The sequence below is a fragment of the Oncorhynchus keta genome, chromosome 1, assembly GCF_023373465.1.
Source record: "Oncorhynchus keta strain PuntledgeMale-10-30-2019 chromosome 1, Oket_V2, whole genome shotgun sequence".
Classification (NCBI taxonomy): Eukaryota; Metazoa; Chordata; class Actinopteri; order Salmoniformes; family Salmonidae; genus Oncorhynchus; species Oncorhynchus keta.
In genome coordinates, this window is record NC_068421.1 from 13,638,684 (window position 1) to 13,653,637 (window position 14,954).

A 14,954-nucleotide genomic window follows, 5' to 3' on the forward strand; every position below is an offset into this window, starting at 1 on the left:
ATATATACATTGCATGAGGACTAGATATATACACCGCATGAGGACTAGATATATACACCGCATGAGGACTAGATATATACAGCGTATGAGGACTAGATATATACATTGCATGAGGACTAGATATATACACCGCATGAGGACTAGATATATACACCGCATGAGGACTAGATATATACACCGCATGAGGACTAGATATATACACCGCATGAGGACTAGATATATATACACCGCATGAGGACTAGATATATATACACCGCATGAGGACTAGATATATATACACCGCATGAGGACTAGATATATATACACCGCATGAGGACTAGATATATATACACCGCATGAGGACTAGATATATACACGCACGCATGAGGACTAGATATATACACCGCACGCATGAGGACTAGATATATACACCGCATGAGGACTAGAGATATACACCGCATGAGGACTAGATATATACACCGCACGCATGAGGACTAGATATATACACCGCATGAGGACTAGATATATATACACCGCATGAGGACTAGATATATACACCGCACGCATGAGGACTAGATATATACACCGCATGAGGACTAGAGATATACACCGCATGAAGACTAGATATATACACCGCACGCATGAGGACTAGATATATACACCGCATGAGGACTAGATATATACACCGCATGAGGACTAGATATATACACCGCATGAGGACTAGATATATACAGCGTATGAGGACTAGATATATACAGCGCATGAGGACTAGATATATACAGCGCATGAGGACTAGATATATACACCGCATGAGGACTAGATATATACACCGCATGAGGACTAGATATATACACCGCATGAGGACTAGATATATACACCGCATGAGGACTAGATATATACACCGCATGAGGACTAGATATATACACCGCATGAGGACTAGATATATATACACCGCATGAGGACTAGATATATATACACCGTATGAGGACTAGATATATACACCGCATGAGGACCAGATATATATACACCGCATGAGGACTAGATATATATACACCGTATGAGGACTAGATATATACAGCGTATGAGGACTAGATATATACAGCGTATGAGGACTAGATATATACAGCGTATGAGGACTAGATATATACACCGCATGAGGACTAGATATATACACCGCATGAGGACTAGATATATACACCGCATGAGGACTAGAGATATACACCGCATGAGGACTAGAGATATACACCGCATGAGGACTAGAGATATACACCGCATGAGGACTAGAGATATACACCGCATGAGGACTAGAGATATACACCGCATGAGGACTAGAGATATACACCGCATGAGGACTAGAGATATACACCGCATGAGGACTAGAGATACACACCGCATGAGGACTAGAGATGCACACCGCATGAGGACTAGAGATACACACCGCATGAGGACTAGAGATACACACCGCATGAGGACTAGAGATACACAGTGGGGCAAAAAAGTATTTAGTCAGCCACCAATTGTTCAAGTTCTCCCACTTAAAAAGATAAGGCCTGTAATTCTCTTCATAGGTACACTTCAACTATGACAGACAAAATGAGGGGAAAAAGTCCAGAAAATCACATTGTAGGATTTTTAATGAATTTATTTGCAAATTATGGTGGAAAATAAGTATTTGGTCAATAACAGAAGTTTCTCAATACTTTGTTATATACCAAAACGTTTTCTGTAAGTCTTCACAAGCTTTTCACATACAGTTGCTGGTATTTTGGCCCATTCCTCAATGCAATCTCCTCTAGAGCAGTGATGTTTTGGGGCTGTTGCTGGGCAACACGGAGTGTCCGCAATAGGCTGAGAGAGCCTAGACTGAGGGCTTTTAGGCCTGTTGTAAGACAGATCCTCACCAGATATCACCGGCAACAACGTCACCTATGGGCACAAACGCACCGTCGCTGAACCAGACAGGACTGGGAAAAAGTGCTCTTTACTGACGAGTCACGGTTTTGTCTCTCCTAGGGTAATGGCCTTTTTTCTTGTTTGTCGTCGAAGGAATGAGCGTTACACTGAGGCCTGTACTCTGGAGCAGGATCGATTTGGAGGTAGAGGGTCCGTCTGGGACAGTGTCAAAGCATCATCGGACTGCGCTTGTTGTCACTGCAGGCAATCTCAACGCTGTGCGATACAGGGAAGACATCCTCCTCATGTGGTACCCTTCCTGCAGGCTCATCCTGATATGCCATATGAGGACTAGGGAGATATGCCGTATGAGGACTAGGGAGATATGCCGAATGAGGACTAGGGAGATATGCCGAATGAGGACTAGGGAGATATGCCGTATGAGGACTAGGGAGATATGCCGTATGAGGACTCGGGAGATATGCTGAATGAGGACTAGGGAGATATGCTGAATGAGGACTCGGGAGATATGCTGAATGAGGACTCGGGAGATATGCTGAATGAGGACTCGGGAGATATGCTGAATGAGGACTCGGGAGATATGCTGAATGAGGACTCGGGAGATATGCTGAATGAGGACTAGGGAGATGTGCCGTACGGGGACTAGGGAGGGAGATGTGCCGTACGGGGACTAGGGAGGGAGATGTGCCGTACGGGGACTAGGGAGGGAGATGTGCCGTACGGGGACTAGGGAGGGAGATGTGCCGTACGGGGACTAGGGAGGGAGATGTGCCGTACGGGGACTAGGGAGGGAGATGTGCCGTACGGGGACTAGGGAGGGAGATGTGCCGTACGGGGACTAGGGAGGGAGATGTGCCGTACGGGGACTAGGGAGGGACATGTGCCGTACGGGGACTAGGGAGGGACATGTGCCGTACGGGGACTAGGGAGGGACATGTGCCGTACGGGGACTAGGGAGGGACATGTGCCGTACGGGGACTAGGGAGGGACATGCGCCGTACGGGGACTCGGGAGGGACATGCGCCGTACGGGGACTCGGGAGGGACATGCGCCGTACGGGGACTCGGGAGGGAGATGCGCCGTACGGGGACTAGGGAGGGAGATGCGCCGTACGGGGACTAGGGAGGGAGATGCGCCGTACGGGGACTAGGGAGGGAGATGCGCCGTACGGGGACTAGGGAGGGACATGCGCCGTACGGGGACTAGGGAGGGACATGCGCCGTACGGGGACTCGGGAGGGACATGCGCCGTACGGGGACTCGGGAGGGACATGCGCCGTACGGGGACTCGGGAGGGACATGCGCCGTACGGGGACTCGGGAGGGACATGTGCCGTACGGGGACTCGGGAGGGACATGTGCCGTACGGGCTTCTCAAGGTCCGATAGAGACCCAATCCCTTTGTCCTTCAGTCTTCCCGCTCTTTCATTCAAACCTAACCCCCTTTCTTTGTGTAACCAGCCGTCATGACAGTTTTATCCGCTAGGGACTCTTTTTTAAAAAAATGTTACGACATAATTAGTAATCAATGTATGATCCATCCTTTGTATGTAATTCTGTGTGATTATTTAGGTATTTAGTAAATAAATAATTAAGCCAATTTTTGTATTACTGATTCAACTTGTTAGCCAGAGTTTGAAGTTTGAAGAATTTTACGACTTTCATATGAGACTGAATAAGGTGACGATGAGTAATTGACTGCTATTGATGTATAATCACGTAATCAATCAAATGTTAGGTAGTCGATTTAATAAAATAGCCTGTCGTAATTTAATCAGCCAGAGACACAGCAACCGTATGAGTAGGTCCAGGAGATTTCCCTGTCCATGTGAGCAGGAGAAACTCTGGACCCTTAGTGTGACAGAATGGGAGAGTAATGTTTTATTGTGTGTGTGTGTGTGTGTGACTGCAGGCAGAGAAGATCAAGAAGAAGAGGAACACCATATTTGGGACCTTCCATGTGGCACACAGCTCCTGTCTGGATAATGTGGATCACCAAATTCTGACAGCCAAGTGAGTTTAATTAAAGATTGGGATTTGTCTAAGACAATATCTCCTTTAACTATGTTCACATTGTGATCTGTGCTTGTTTCCCCTCTGTCCTCCTCCTCCCCTTCTCCCTCTCCTCTCCTCCGGTCCAGACAAGCCCTGGGTGAGGTGACTGCTGCTCTGAGGGAGAGGCTGCATCGCTGGCAGCAGATTGAGATTCTGACGGGGTTCACCATCGTCAACAACCCTGGGCTTACCTCCCTGGCCTCCACCCTGAACCTTGACCCCAGCATCATGGGTGGCCGGGCCACACCCCAGCACTTCATTATGTCTGATGACATGGACGACATGGACGAGGACATCATATCGCCCGGAACTCTGCAATGTAAGGGCTCGTCCGACTCCCTCGGCTTCACTGTGGGACTCGGTAGCAAAATACCCCCTAAATACACCAAGGGCCTCCTGGGGAAATCCAAAAATCAGCTCTCATATGAAAATTAGCATACAGCCACAAAGTATTATCATTAACGATTTATCAACGAGTCTATGAAGTTACAAAATGAGCAGCCTTGTTGGTGAAGGGATTCAGGGTGTTTGTCTGTGATTTGAGGGTGTTGTGTGTTTGCAAGTCTATAATATACGAATTGTAATTTCACCTGTTTTTTTTTAATACATGTTTTCAGTTGGTTATTTTGTTCCATTTTGGAATTTAGTGTTGACTTCATATATGGGAATTTCACTTCTAGGATGGAGTGTAAGATGAGAACAAGGTGCACAATGTTGATATCCCATGCTGTGAAAATTTAACCTCTGAAAAAATACATGCTTCATGACACCAAATCCTTGTGCTGATCTATTTTTAGCAGTTGTCTCCTAGTCTGACCAATGGAATGTGCTGAACATGAAGTAATAGTAAGCAATATGAAAGGCTGTTGTACTCCTGTAAGCTTTATAAGGCTTTAGCTTTGGTCTAGGCCTATATTTGGGAAAGAAGAAGGCACAATGGCCTTGTTGTGCTGCCTGGAAGACCGTTTGTTTTACTTTCTCACATAGCCGTGCTTTATATTGTCATTCCCCTGGGGGTACATGTTATACTCCATTCAGAAAGTATTCAGACCCCTTTCCCACATTTTAAGTTAAAAGTGATTAAACAGCCCCCCCCATCAATCTACCCCAAATGACAAAGCAAAAATAGGTTTTTAGATTTTTGGGCAAGTGTATAAAAAAATGTACATTTGACATTTACATAAGTATTCAGACCCTTTATTCAGTACTGTATCCACCTTTGGCAGTGATTACAGCCTCGACTCTTCTTAGGTATGACACTACAGGCTTGTCACACCTGTATTTGGGGAGTTTCTCCCATTCTTCTCTGCAGATCCTCTAAAGCTCTGTTAGGTTGGATGGGGAGCGTCGCTGCACAGCTATTTTCAGGTCTCTCCAGAGATGTTCGATCGCGTTCAAGTCTTGAGTCTTGTTGAGCCACTCGGGGACATTCAGAGACTTGTCCCGAAGCCACTCCTGCGTATTCTTGGTTGTGTGCTTAGGGTCGTTGTCCTGTTGGAAGTTCCTGGGTGCTTTGGAGACGGTTTTCATCAAGGATCTCTCTGTAATTTGCTCCGTTCATCTTTCCCTCAGTCCTGACTAATCTCCCAGTATCTGCCGCGGAAAAACATCCCCAAATCATGATGCTGCCACCACCATACTTCACCGAAGGGATGGTGCCAGGTTTCCTCCTTGGTTTCATCAGCATCTTGTTTCTCATGGTCTGAGAGTCATTTCAGTGCATTTTGGCAAATCCAAGAGTCTTGGTGGTTTCAAACTTCTTCCATTTAATAATGATGGAGGCCACTGTGTTCTTGAGTACCTTCAATGCTGTTTTTGTTTTTGTTGTCCTGTGCCTCGACAAACAATCCTGTCTCGGAGCTCTATGGACAATTCTTTTGACCTGATGGCTTGGTTATAAATTTGCAAAAAAAATGTGAAAAACCTGTTTTTGCTTCGTCATTATGGGGTTATGTGTGTAGATTTAGGATTTTATTGATTATCCATTTTAGAATAGTGCTGTAACGTAACAAAATGTTGAAAAAGTCAAGGGGTCTGAATGCACTGTATCACTTTTTTTCAGCCACTAAGGAATTACATACTCAGGGTTTCTTCTTTTGAATTGAGAATTACAGCTTTTATTTACCAGTTACGGTCTCAAAGGGAGTTATGATGCGAACAACATACTTTAGTTCTTATGTCTATTTCTCGTCTTTTGGCAACCTAAATATATTATATTTGTCACAACATAATGTTGACATATAAAGTCAATCAATGTGTACTGGTCTCCTGGTACCCAGCTCTGAGCTCTACTGGGCAGTATTTGGGTTATGATTATAGCAGACCCAGAGAGAAGGACTGATACTGTCTTGGATATGATAATAGCTGACCCAGAGAGAGCAGACCCAGAGATAAGGGCTGATACTAACTATCTGGGCTATGATTATAGCTGACCCAGAGATAAGGGCTGATACTTACTGCAGTGGTAATCTGAGCTCTGGTGCTGCAGTCTCCTTCTAGAGCTCTGTCACTACAGTCCTCTAGTAAGTCTTCTAATCCACATTAATTACATGTTCCCTCCTCCCTCACTTCCTCTCTCTCCTCCCACCAACACTGTCTCTTTGGTTTTTGGCTGCGGCTGCCGTTCGTGTCTCTGGTCCACCCACAGACACCAACTGCCTCAAGGACCGGCGAGCCAGTGATCTGTGGCCCATGGGTTCTGGCAGCCAGTCCCTCAGGAAATACTCTGGTTGGCCTGTTAGCTACTTATACCCCTTTGTCCTGACCTCAACGCTCTCTATCCTTAAGTCACACACCCCTGTCAAAGCCTCACAGAGCAGATGGATATAGCTGTAACACTCTGGCCTGGGACAGGGACTGTAGATGGATATAGCTGTAACACTCTGGCCTGGGACAGGGACTGTAGATGGATATAGCTGTAACACTCTGGCCTGGGACAGGGACTGTAGATGGATATAGCTGTAACACTCTGGCCTGTGACAGGGACTGTAGATGGATATAGCTGTAACACTCTGGCCTGGGACAGGGATAGTAGATGGATATAGCTGTAATACTCTGGCCTGGGACAGGGGCTGTAGATGGATATAGCTGTAACACTCTGGCCTGGGACAGGGACTGTAGATGGATATAGCTGTAACACTCTGGCCTGGGACAGGGACTGTAGATGGATATAGCTGTAACACTCTGGCCTGTGACAGGGACTGTAGATGGATATAGCTGTAACACTCTGGCCTGGGACAGGGACTGTAGATGGATATAGCTGTAATACTCTGGCCTGGGACAGGGGCTGTAGATGGATATAGCTGTAACACTCTGGCCTGGGACAGGGACTGTAGATGGATATAGCTGTAACACTCTGGCCTGGGACAGGGACTGTAGATGGATATAGCTGTAACACTCTGGCCTGGGACAGGGACTGTAGATGGATATAGCTGTAACACTCTGGCCTGGGACAGGGACTGTAGATGGATATAGCTGTAACACGCTGGCCTGGGACAGGGACTGTAGATGGATATAGCTGTAACACTCTGGCCTGGGACAGGGACTGTAGATGGATATAGCTGTAACACTCTGGCCTGGGACAGGTACTGTAGATGGATATAGCTGTAATACTCTGGCCTGGGACAGGGACTGTAGATGGATATAGCTGTAACACTCTGGCCTGGGACAGGGACTGTAGATGGATATAGCTGTAACACTCTGGCCTGGGACAGGGACTGTAGATGGATATAGCTGTAACACTGGCCTGGGACAGTGACTGTAGATGGATATAGCTGTAATACTCTGGCCTGGGACAGGGACTGTAGATGGATATAGCTGTAACACTCTGGCCTGGGACAGGGACTGTAGATGGATATAGCTGTAACACTCTGGCCTGGGACAGGGACTGTAGATGGATATAGCTGTAATACTCTGGCCTGGGACAGGGACTGTAGATGGATATAGCTGTAACACTCTGGCCTGGGACAGGGACTGTAGATGGATATAGCTGTAACACTCTGGCCTGGGACAGGGACTGTAGATGGATATAGCTGTAATACTCTGGCCTGGGACAGGGACTGTAGATGGATATAGCTGTAACACTCTGGCCTGGGACAGGGACTGTAGATGGATATAGCTGTAATACTCTGGCCTGGGACAGGGACTGTAGATGGATATAGCTGTAATACTCTGGCCTGGGACAGGGACTGTAGATGGATATAGCTGTAATACTCTGGCCTGGGACAGGGACTGTAGATGGATATAGCTGTAATACTCTGGCCTGGGACAGGGACTGTAGATGGATATAGCTGTAACACGCTGGCCTGGGACAGGGACTGTAGATGGATATAGCTGTAACACTCTGGCCTGGGACAGGGACTGTAGATGGATATAGCTGTAACACTCTGGCCTGGGACAGGGACTGTAGATGGATATAGCTGTAACACTCTGGCTTGGGACAGGGACTGTAGATGGATATAGCTGTAACACTCTGGCCTGGGACAGGGACTGTAGATGGATATAGCTGTAACACTCTGGCCTGGGACAGGGACTGTAGATGGATATAGCTGTAACACTCTGGCCTAGGACAGGGACTGTAGATGGATATAGCTGTAACACTCTGGCCTGGGACAGGGACTGTAGATGGATATAGCTGTAACTCTGGCCTGGGACAGGGACTGTAGATAGAGAAGGAAAACTGTCTATGCTGTGTCCATGTACCCCTGTCCTTACTGTCTCAAGCTGTCCAATGACTTGCTCTTCTTTCTCTGATCCTCATCACCCAGATAACTCTTAGACCCTCTCACAACACACAGCACTGTCTGATTTTACACATGAAGGATTAGTTATGATGAAATATTTAACTTTTGTACTCCCTGCAAAAATCCTCACCAGACACCAGCCAAACGTCTCACCAGACACCAGCCAAACGTCTCACCAGACACCAGCCAAACGTCTCACCAGACACCAGCCAAACGTCTCACCAGACACCAGCCAAACGTCTCACCAGACAGTGCCATCCCTCATTTTCTCTTGTTTAATGCTATAGCATAGCTAAGGCCCAGGTAATGGAACAGCCATCACTTGCGTTCCTCACAACCAAACGTTACTGAAGTGCTCAGAACAGAGGTCAAGAACACCAATTCAGTACGGAAATGTCCCCAACACCCATGTCTGCTACTGCCCTCCCAGTCTAATTCCAACCTACTGTTTTCCCTCACCCTGTGTGTTGTGTATAATCAGACTTTGGTTGTTGATAATGGTATTGTTCTGTGTTGTGTCAGCAGCTCCCAGTATGATGTCTCTGCGTCAGCGCCACATGGACTCCCAGCTGGCCATGGGCTCTCAGAGGTTGGTAGAGACCTGCCTGTTGGCGGGGCAGCAGGGAGACTGCACCTCTTACCCATCCAGGTCTAGGGCCACCCTCCAACAGTCACACAGCCAGTCCTTCCAACAGTTTGAGGCTCTCCCCCTGCCTCCCCTGTCCTCGGCTGTCTCACACCCCTCGATCATCTGCTCCTCTCCACCTCCTCCTTACCGTCAGCCCCACTCCTTCCACTCCTCCTCCTCCTTACATGCCTCCGCTCCTCACTCCTCCCATGTCTATCACTCGTCTTATTTTCAGCCCATGGACACCATCCCAGACTTCCAGCGCAGCAGCAGCTTCGGGTACCACTCTGCATGCGCGTTGGCTTTTCTCCCATTCATTCCACCTGTAGTATATTACATTGTTTTCCACATCTGTGTTATCATTTTCATTAATGATAGTTTCCGCTGACTATAACTCACCCATTTTGCAACCTGTGCATTAATACTTTTCTTTGAAAATCCATTTAGTTGTTTTATTCTTTCATATTTTAGTTTTTTACATCCACTCCCAACCCATGTCTTTCCTGGTTGCCCAAACTACCCTGACCCCTGCCTGCACTACTAACAGGAGTGGAGTTCCAGTTTCTGAGTAGTGCACACAGTGTCCTGTTGGCGAGTAGTGCCCACAGTGTCCTTGGCTTTACAGGCATTGGATAGATTACCTCCAGCATGCAGTGCTTTAGCTTGGATCCCCTTTTCAGTCAGGCCCAGTGCAGAAACAATTCCTAGCCTCTACCCCATAGTTCTGAAAGGATTATAAAGGTATAAGCATTCCATCTGGTGGTAAAACATCCACCTAGCCTATCAGAGGGGAAAATGGAGCTACTGCCATTGCTTATATCTGTCCAGTTCTTTCAGATCTACTTGAAGTGCCTAGGTGGTAGAGGCGGTAGAATGTCTCTGGACCGGGCCTCACTGTCCCTCTCTTCCTCCACCGACTCTCTTCTGTTCTTCCACAGGGATCTGAACCGCTCAGACTCAGACTCCTCCCTGTCTCTCTCCCAAATCGGTGATCGTCTGTCCGCCTACAGCTCCAAGGGCCACCTGGTGAAACCCACCCCCTTACTGTATGGTCCACCTGTCCGCTCCGCCTCAGACGAGCCCTCCCTGCATGCCCACACACCTAACGGAGGGAACCGTGTCCACGAGGGAGGAGCCCAGACCGAGCCAGTCCCCGAGAGCCCCATCCTGATGAAGAAGGTGTACAGCATCGAGAAGTCAGCCAGCCTGGGAGAGATGGACGTCGGCCTCATCGGTATGTCCATGTCAGAGTCCTCCTGCTCCCTCAGCCTCAACTCCACCGATGCCGACACCCCCTCCCCCACGGGGGGCCAGCCTGGGGCTGCAGGGGCCAAGGGAAGCAGCCGTATCCCTCAACTCTCCTCCAAGAAGAGCCCTCTGGAGGAAGACAGCGGCTCCACGGGAGAAGACACAGACTCCGTCGCCAGCCGTAAGAAACACACCTTCAAGATCTTCAAAAAACAGAAGAAATAATGACAAGGGCTACTGAAGACTTTTAAAGAGCTATTAAAGGTGTTTCACTTATTATTATTTCTGTTTTGGAAAAGTTGTTTTGGGTTGTTCACTGGTCACAAGCGATGGCGCAAATCTTTGCCTTTAGTGTTTTCTAGGTACTTTCTCTGAGGGACTGTGGGAGCAAGCAGCTATTCGATGATGTTTGCATAGTGTTGTATAGTGGAATGTAAGCACTATTTATTTAGCAGGAAAGTGTGCCAGTCGCTCAGAGGGAAACAAGTCTCCTGGATGGATGTCTTCTGTTTTACTTCAACCTGTATCAGTTTGCATGTCTTCACCTTTGTTTGACTGATATTTTGTGGATTCTCTTAGGTGTGTGCTTGGTTCTTGTCCTTATTCTGCTTAGACAACACTTAAAAAACGCAGCTGTTTCTTGTCGTTAACCCCCGACCACCTCCTTGTTATGTGTCAGATGGACATTGAGCACTTAATGTCAGTCAGTGTTGGTCAATGGTGAGGGGAGGGCGGGGGGGCTGAAAAGGGCTGAACAATATTTGCAAAAACTTCTCGAGTCAATTGTGCTAACAAGAAATCTAGTAGTCAATGTTATCACAACTCTTCCAGTACAGCTGCAGACACAGCAAGACACACACAAGGCAAACATTTCCCTGGGATAGAGCACCTTTAGAAGTGCAAGTGCTAACTTGTTTTAATCCCCTTGAAGACAAAGCTAGGTAGCCTGTGTTACTGCCTTGTCTATTTGTCCCAATCATAGCCCTGATCTAAGTTCCCTAATAGAGGTTATTAAAATGACTATTTGAACTATATGAATTTCGTATCAATGTATGTTTATTGAAGTAAACCTCTACATTTGCAAATTGCCTACCATATCAATCTATGTTGTAATTGTAGGAGATATCGCGTGAATCATTAGGAGTGCTGTAGGAGACGCTAATCTTTTTAAGTGCCAAAACAAAGACTCGGGTCCAGTGGCCTTTATTCTTGTCAACAACTATATATGTACTGTCTGTTGTAAGTTGGAGGCAGCTTTAGAATGAGTAGCATTGCCTTCTGTTTTTATCTGGGGACTAACATCAGGTGATCAATGTGACATGGTCACCCACAACATTTCAAGCAGGGAGTGGCAGGCAGCATTTGTAATTGGAAGACTCCCAAGTTGTGTGTTGAGCATTGTTTTAGTTGTTTGCTACTTTAGCTTGGACTGTAGACGACCCAGATCACCTAGATCCACATTATACAGCTCCAGAGTCAAGCACACAGTAATGGCATCTACAGGTCACCATTATAAACTCACTTGCCATTATTGGTTTTGTGAAAGCACATATGGTTTAGAAACAGATGTCACAATGCATTCTGGTAGTAGGGACTCTCCTAATAACTTCCTAAACAATTGACCTGCTCGACTGCTCCTGAATCTGAAACCAAAGCAGTGCTGCTAACGACACCATTGCCCCCCAATGGAGGCCTCACACAGTGAGATTGATGGTATGGATGAAAAAGAAATGTCATATTCTTTCATTGATCAGTTGAAAACATGAACTTCCTATTGGTACTTTTTAAAGTGTAGTTTGTACCTCTTCTGCACGATGAAGCTGTAATATGGATGATGATGTCCTGTTGCCAGGATACTGCACTGAGTTGTTTTGATGCATGTCAGCTACTGTATTAACGTCTATCATGGGCTTGAGGCAGAGTTCAGCTCGAGCATCATCTCTGTTCACCCCTACTTAAACCCCAACTTCTCATTTTGAGCTTCTATTTATGAATACATATATTTGTACAGAGAAAAACAAATATTTTGCATCTTCTGTGGCGTTCTCTCGACTTTTATGGCACTCCTGCATGATAGCAATAAACTATTTTGAATGAAAGACATGGACTGTGTTTATCAGATACGTCTTTGTTTGGGGGGAAATGATGCCAACACATAAAACAGTAGCAAGGTACGTGCCGTTATCACAGAGTAATTGGCACTGCATAATGAACAGACGTGATATACTGGGATTTTGTCATTTATTATGTATGCATTTTATTTGTTTACTTATCCCTCTAGTTCACAGGAAATCACAAGCGCAATATGTATTAAATGTGTGAATATTTTTGAATTACGTAACAAATTCAGAGCGAATTTTTGGTTGAGTTGACTGGACCCAGTCTCTCAAATAATCCCTGAATCTATTGGTCACGTGACGCGTCTGATTGCTTAGTGCGAACAGGGAGACAGGTCTGCATTATTTACTTAAGCACTTGTTTCACTGCTAGACAAAGCAGGATGCAGTGGTGGGAAGAGTACCCGACTTGTTTCGCTGCTGGACAAAGCAGGATGCAGTGGTGGGAAGAGTACCCGACTTGTTTCACTGCTAGACAAAGCAGGATACAGTGGTGGGAAGAGTACCTGACTTGTTTCACTGCTAGACAAAGCAGGATACAGTGGTGGGAAGAGTACCTGACTTGTTTCACTGCTAGACAAAGCAGGATACAGTGGTGGGAAGAGTACCCGACTTGTTTCACTGCTGGACAAAGCAGGATACAGTGGTGGGAAGAGTACCCGACTTGTTTCACTGCTAGACAAAGCAGGATACAGTGGTGGGAAGAGTACCCGACTTGTTTCACTGCTGGACAAAGCAGGATACAGTGGTGGGAAGAGTACCCGACTTGTTTCACTGCTGGACAAAGCAGGATACAGTGGTGGGAAGAGTACCCGACTTGTTTCACTGCTAGACAAAGCAGGATACAGTGGTGGGAAGAGTACCCGACTTGTTTCACTGCTGGACAAAGCAGGATACAGTGGTGGGAAGAGTACCCGACTTGTTTCACTGCTGGACAAAGCAGGATACAGTGGTGGGAAGAGTACCCGACTTGTTTCACTGCTGGACAAAGCAGGATACAGTGGTGGGAAGAGTACCTGACTTGTTTCACTGCTAGACAAAGCAGGATACAGTGGTGGGAAGAGTACCCGACTTGTTTCACTGCTGGACAAAGCAGGATACAGTGGTGGGAAGAGTACCTGACTTGTTTCACTGCTAGACAAAGCAGGATGCAGTGGTGGGAAGAGTACCCGACTTGTTTCACTGCTAGACAAAGCAGGATGCAGTGGTGGGAAGAGTACCTGACTTGTTTCACTGCTAGACAAAGCAGGATACAGTGGTGGGAAGAGTACCCGACTTGTTTCACTGCTAGACAAAGCAGGATGCAGTGGTGGGAAGAGTACCCGACTTGTTTCACTGCTAGACAAAGCAGGATACAGTGGTGGGAAGAGTACCCGACTTGTTTCGCTGCTGGACAAAGCAGGATACAGTGGTGGGAAGAGTACCCGACTTGTTTCGCTGCTAGACAAAGCAGGATACAGTGGTGGGAAGAGTACCCGACTTGTTTCGCTGCTGGACAAAGCAGGATACAGTGGTGGGAAGAGTACCCGACTTGTTTCACTGCTGGACAAAGCAGGATACAGTGGTGGGAAGAGTACCCGACTTGTTTCGCTGCTGGACAAAGCAGGATACAGTGGTGGGAAGAGTACCCGACTTGTTTCGCTGCTGGACAAAGCAGGATACAGTGGTGGGAAGAGTACCCGACTTGTTTCGCTGCTGGACAAAGCAGGATACAGTGGTGGGAAGAGTACCCGACTTGTTTCACTGCTGGACAAAGCAGGATACAGTGGTGGGAAGAGTACCCGACTTGTTTCACTGCTGGACAAAGCAGGATACAGTGGTGGGAAGAGTACCCGACTTGTTTCGCTGCTGGACAAAGCAGGATACAGTGGTGGGAAGAGTACCCGACTTGTTTCGCTGCTGGACAAAGCAGGATACAGTGGTGGGAAGTATTTGGTTTTAAATATGCTTAAGTATCATAAGTAAATGTAATTGCTAAAATATACTTAAGTATTAAATGTATAAATCATTTCAAATTCCTTATATTACGCAAACCAGACAGCATAATTTTCTTTTATTTTTTAAATGTATTCACGGATAGCCAGGGGCATGCTCTAACACCCAGACATCATTTACAAACTAAGCATGTGTTTAGTAGGTCTGTCAGGTCAGGGGCAGTAGGGGATGACCAGGTATGTTCTCTTTATACTGTGTGTGAATTAGAACATTTTCCTGTCCTGCTGAGCATTCCAAATGTAACTAGTACTTTTGGGTGTCATAGAAAATGTATGGAG

The 14,954-nt window shown here is 46.7% G+C and overlaps 1 protein-coding gene across 2 annotated transcripts in view; it reads left to right on the forward strand.

Annotated features, from left to right (window-relative positions):
* LOC118390484 (stromal interaction molecule 1-like) overlaps nucleotides 1–12,667 on the forward strand; it is a 62,377-nt gene extending 49,710 nt beyond the window's left edge. Inside the window, exons 10-13 of one of the 2 annotated variants that reach the window (XM_035781135.1) lie at nucleotides 3,804–3,904; nucleotides 4,033–4,265; nucleotides 9,214–9,595; nucleotides 10,255–12,667. In XM_035781135.1, the coding sequence (XP_035637028.1) occupies nucleotides 3,804–3,904; nucleotides 4,033–4,265; nucleotides 9,214–9,595; nucleotides 10,255–10,789 (1,251 nt within the window). In that variant the 3' untranslated portion in view covers nucleotides 10,790–12,667. The remainder of the gene's footprint in view (nucleotides 1–3,803; nucleotides 3,905–4,032; nucleotides 4,266–9,213; nucleotides 9,596–10,254) is intronic. The other variant, XM_035781223.2, reaches the window with a different exon arrangement.
* Nucleotides 12,668–14,954: the final 2,287 nt, after the last annotated feature.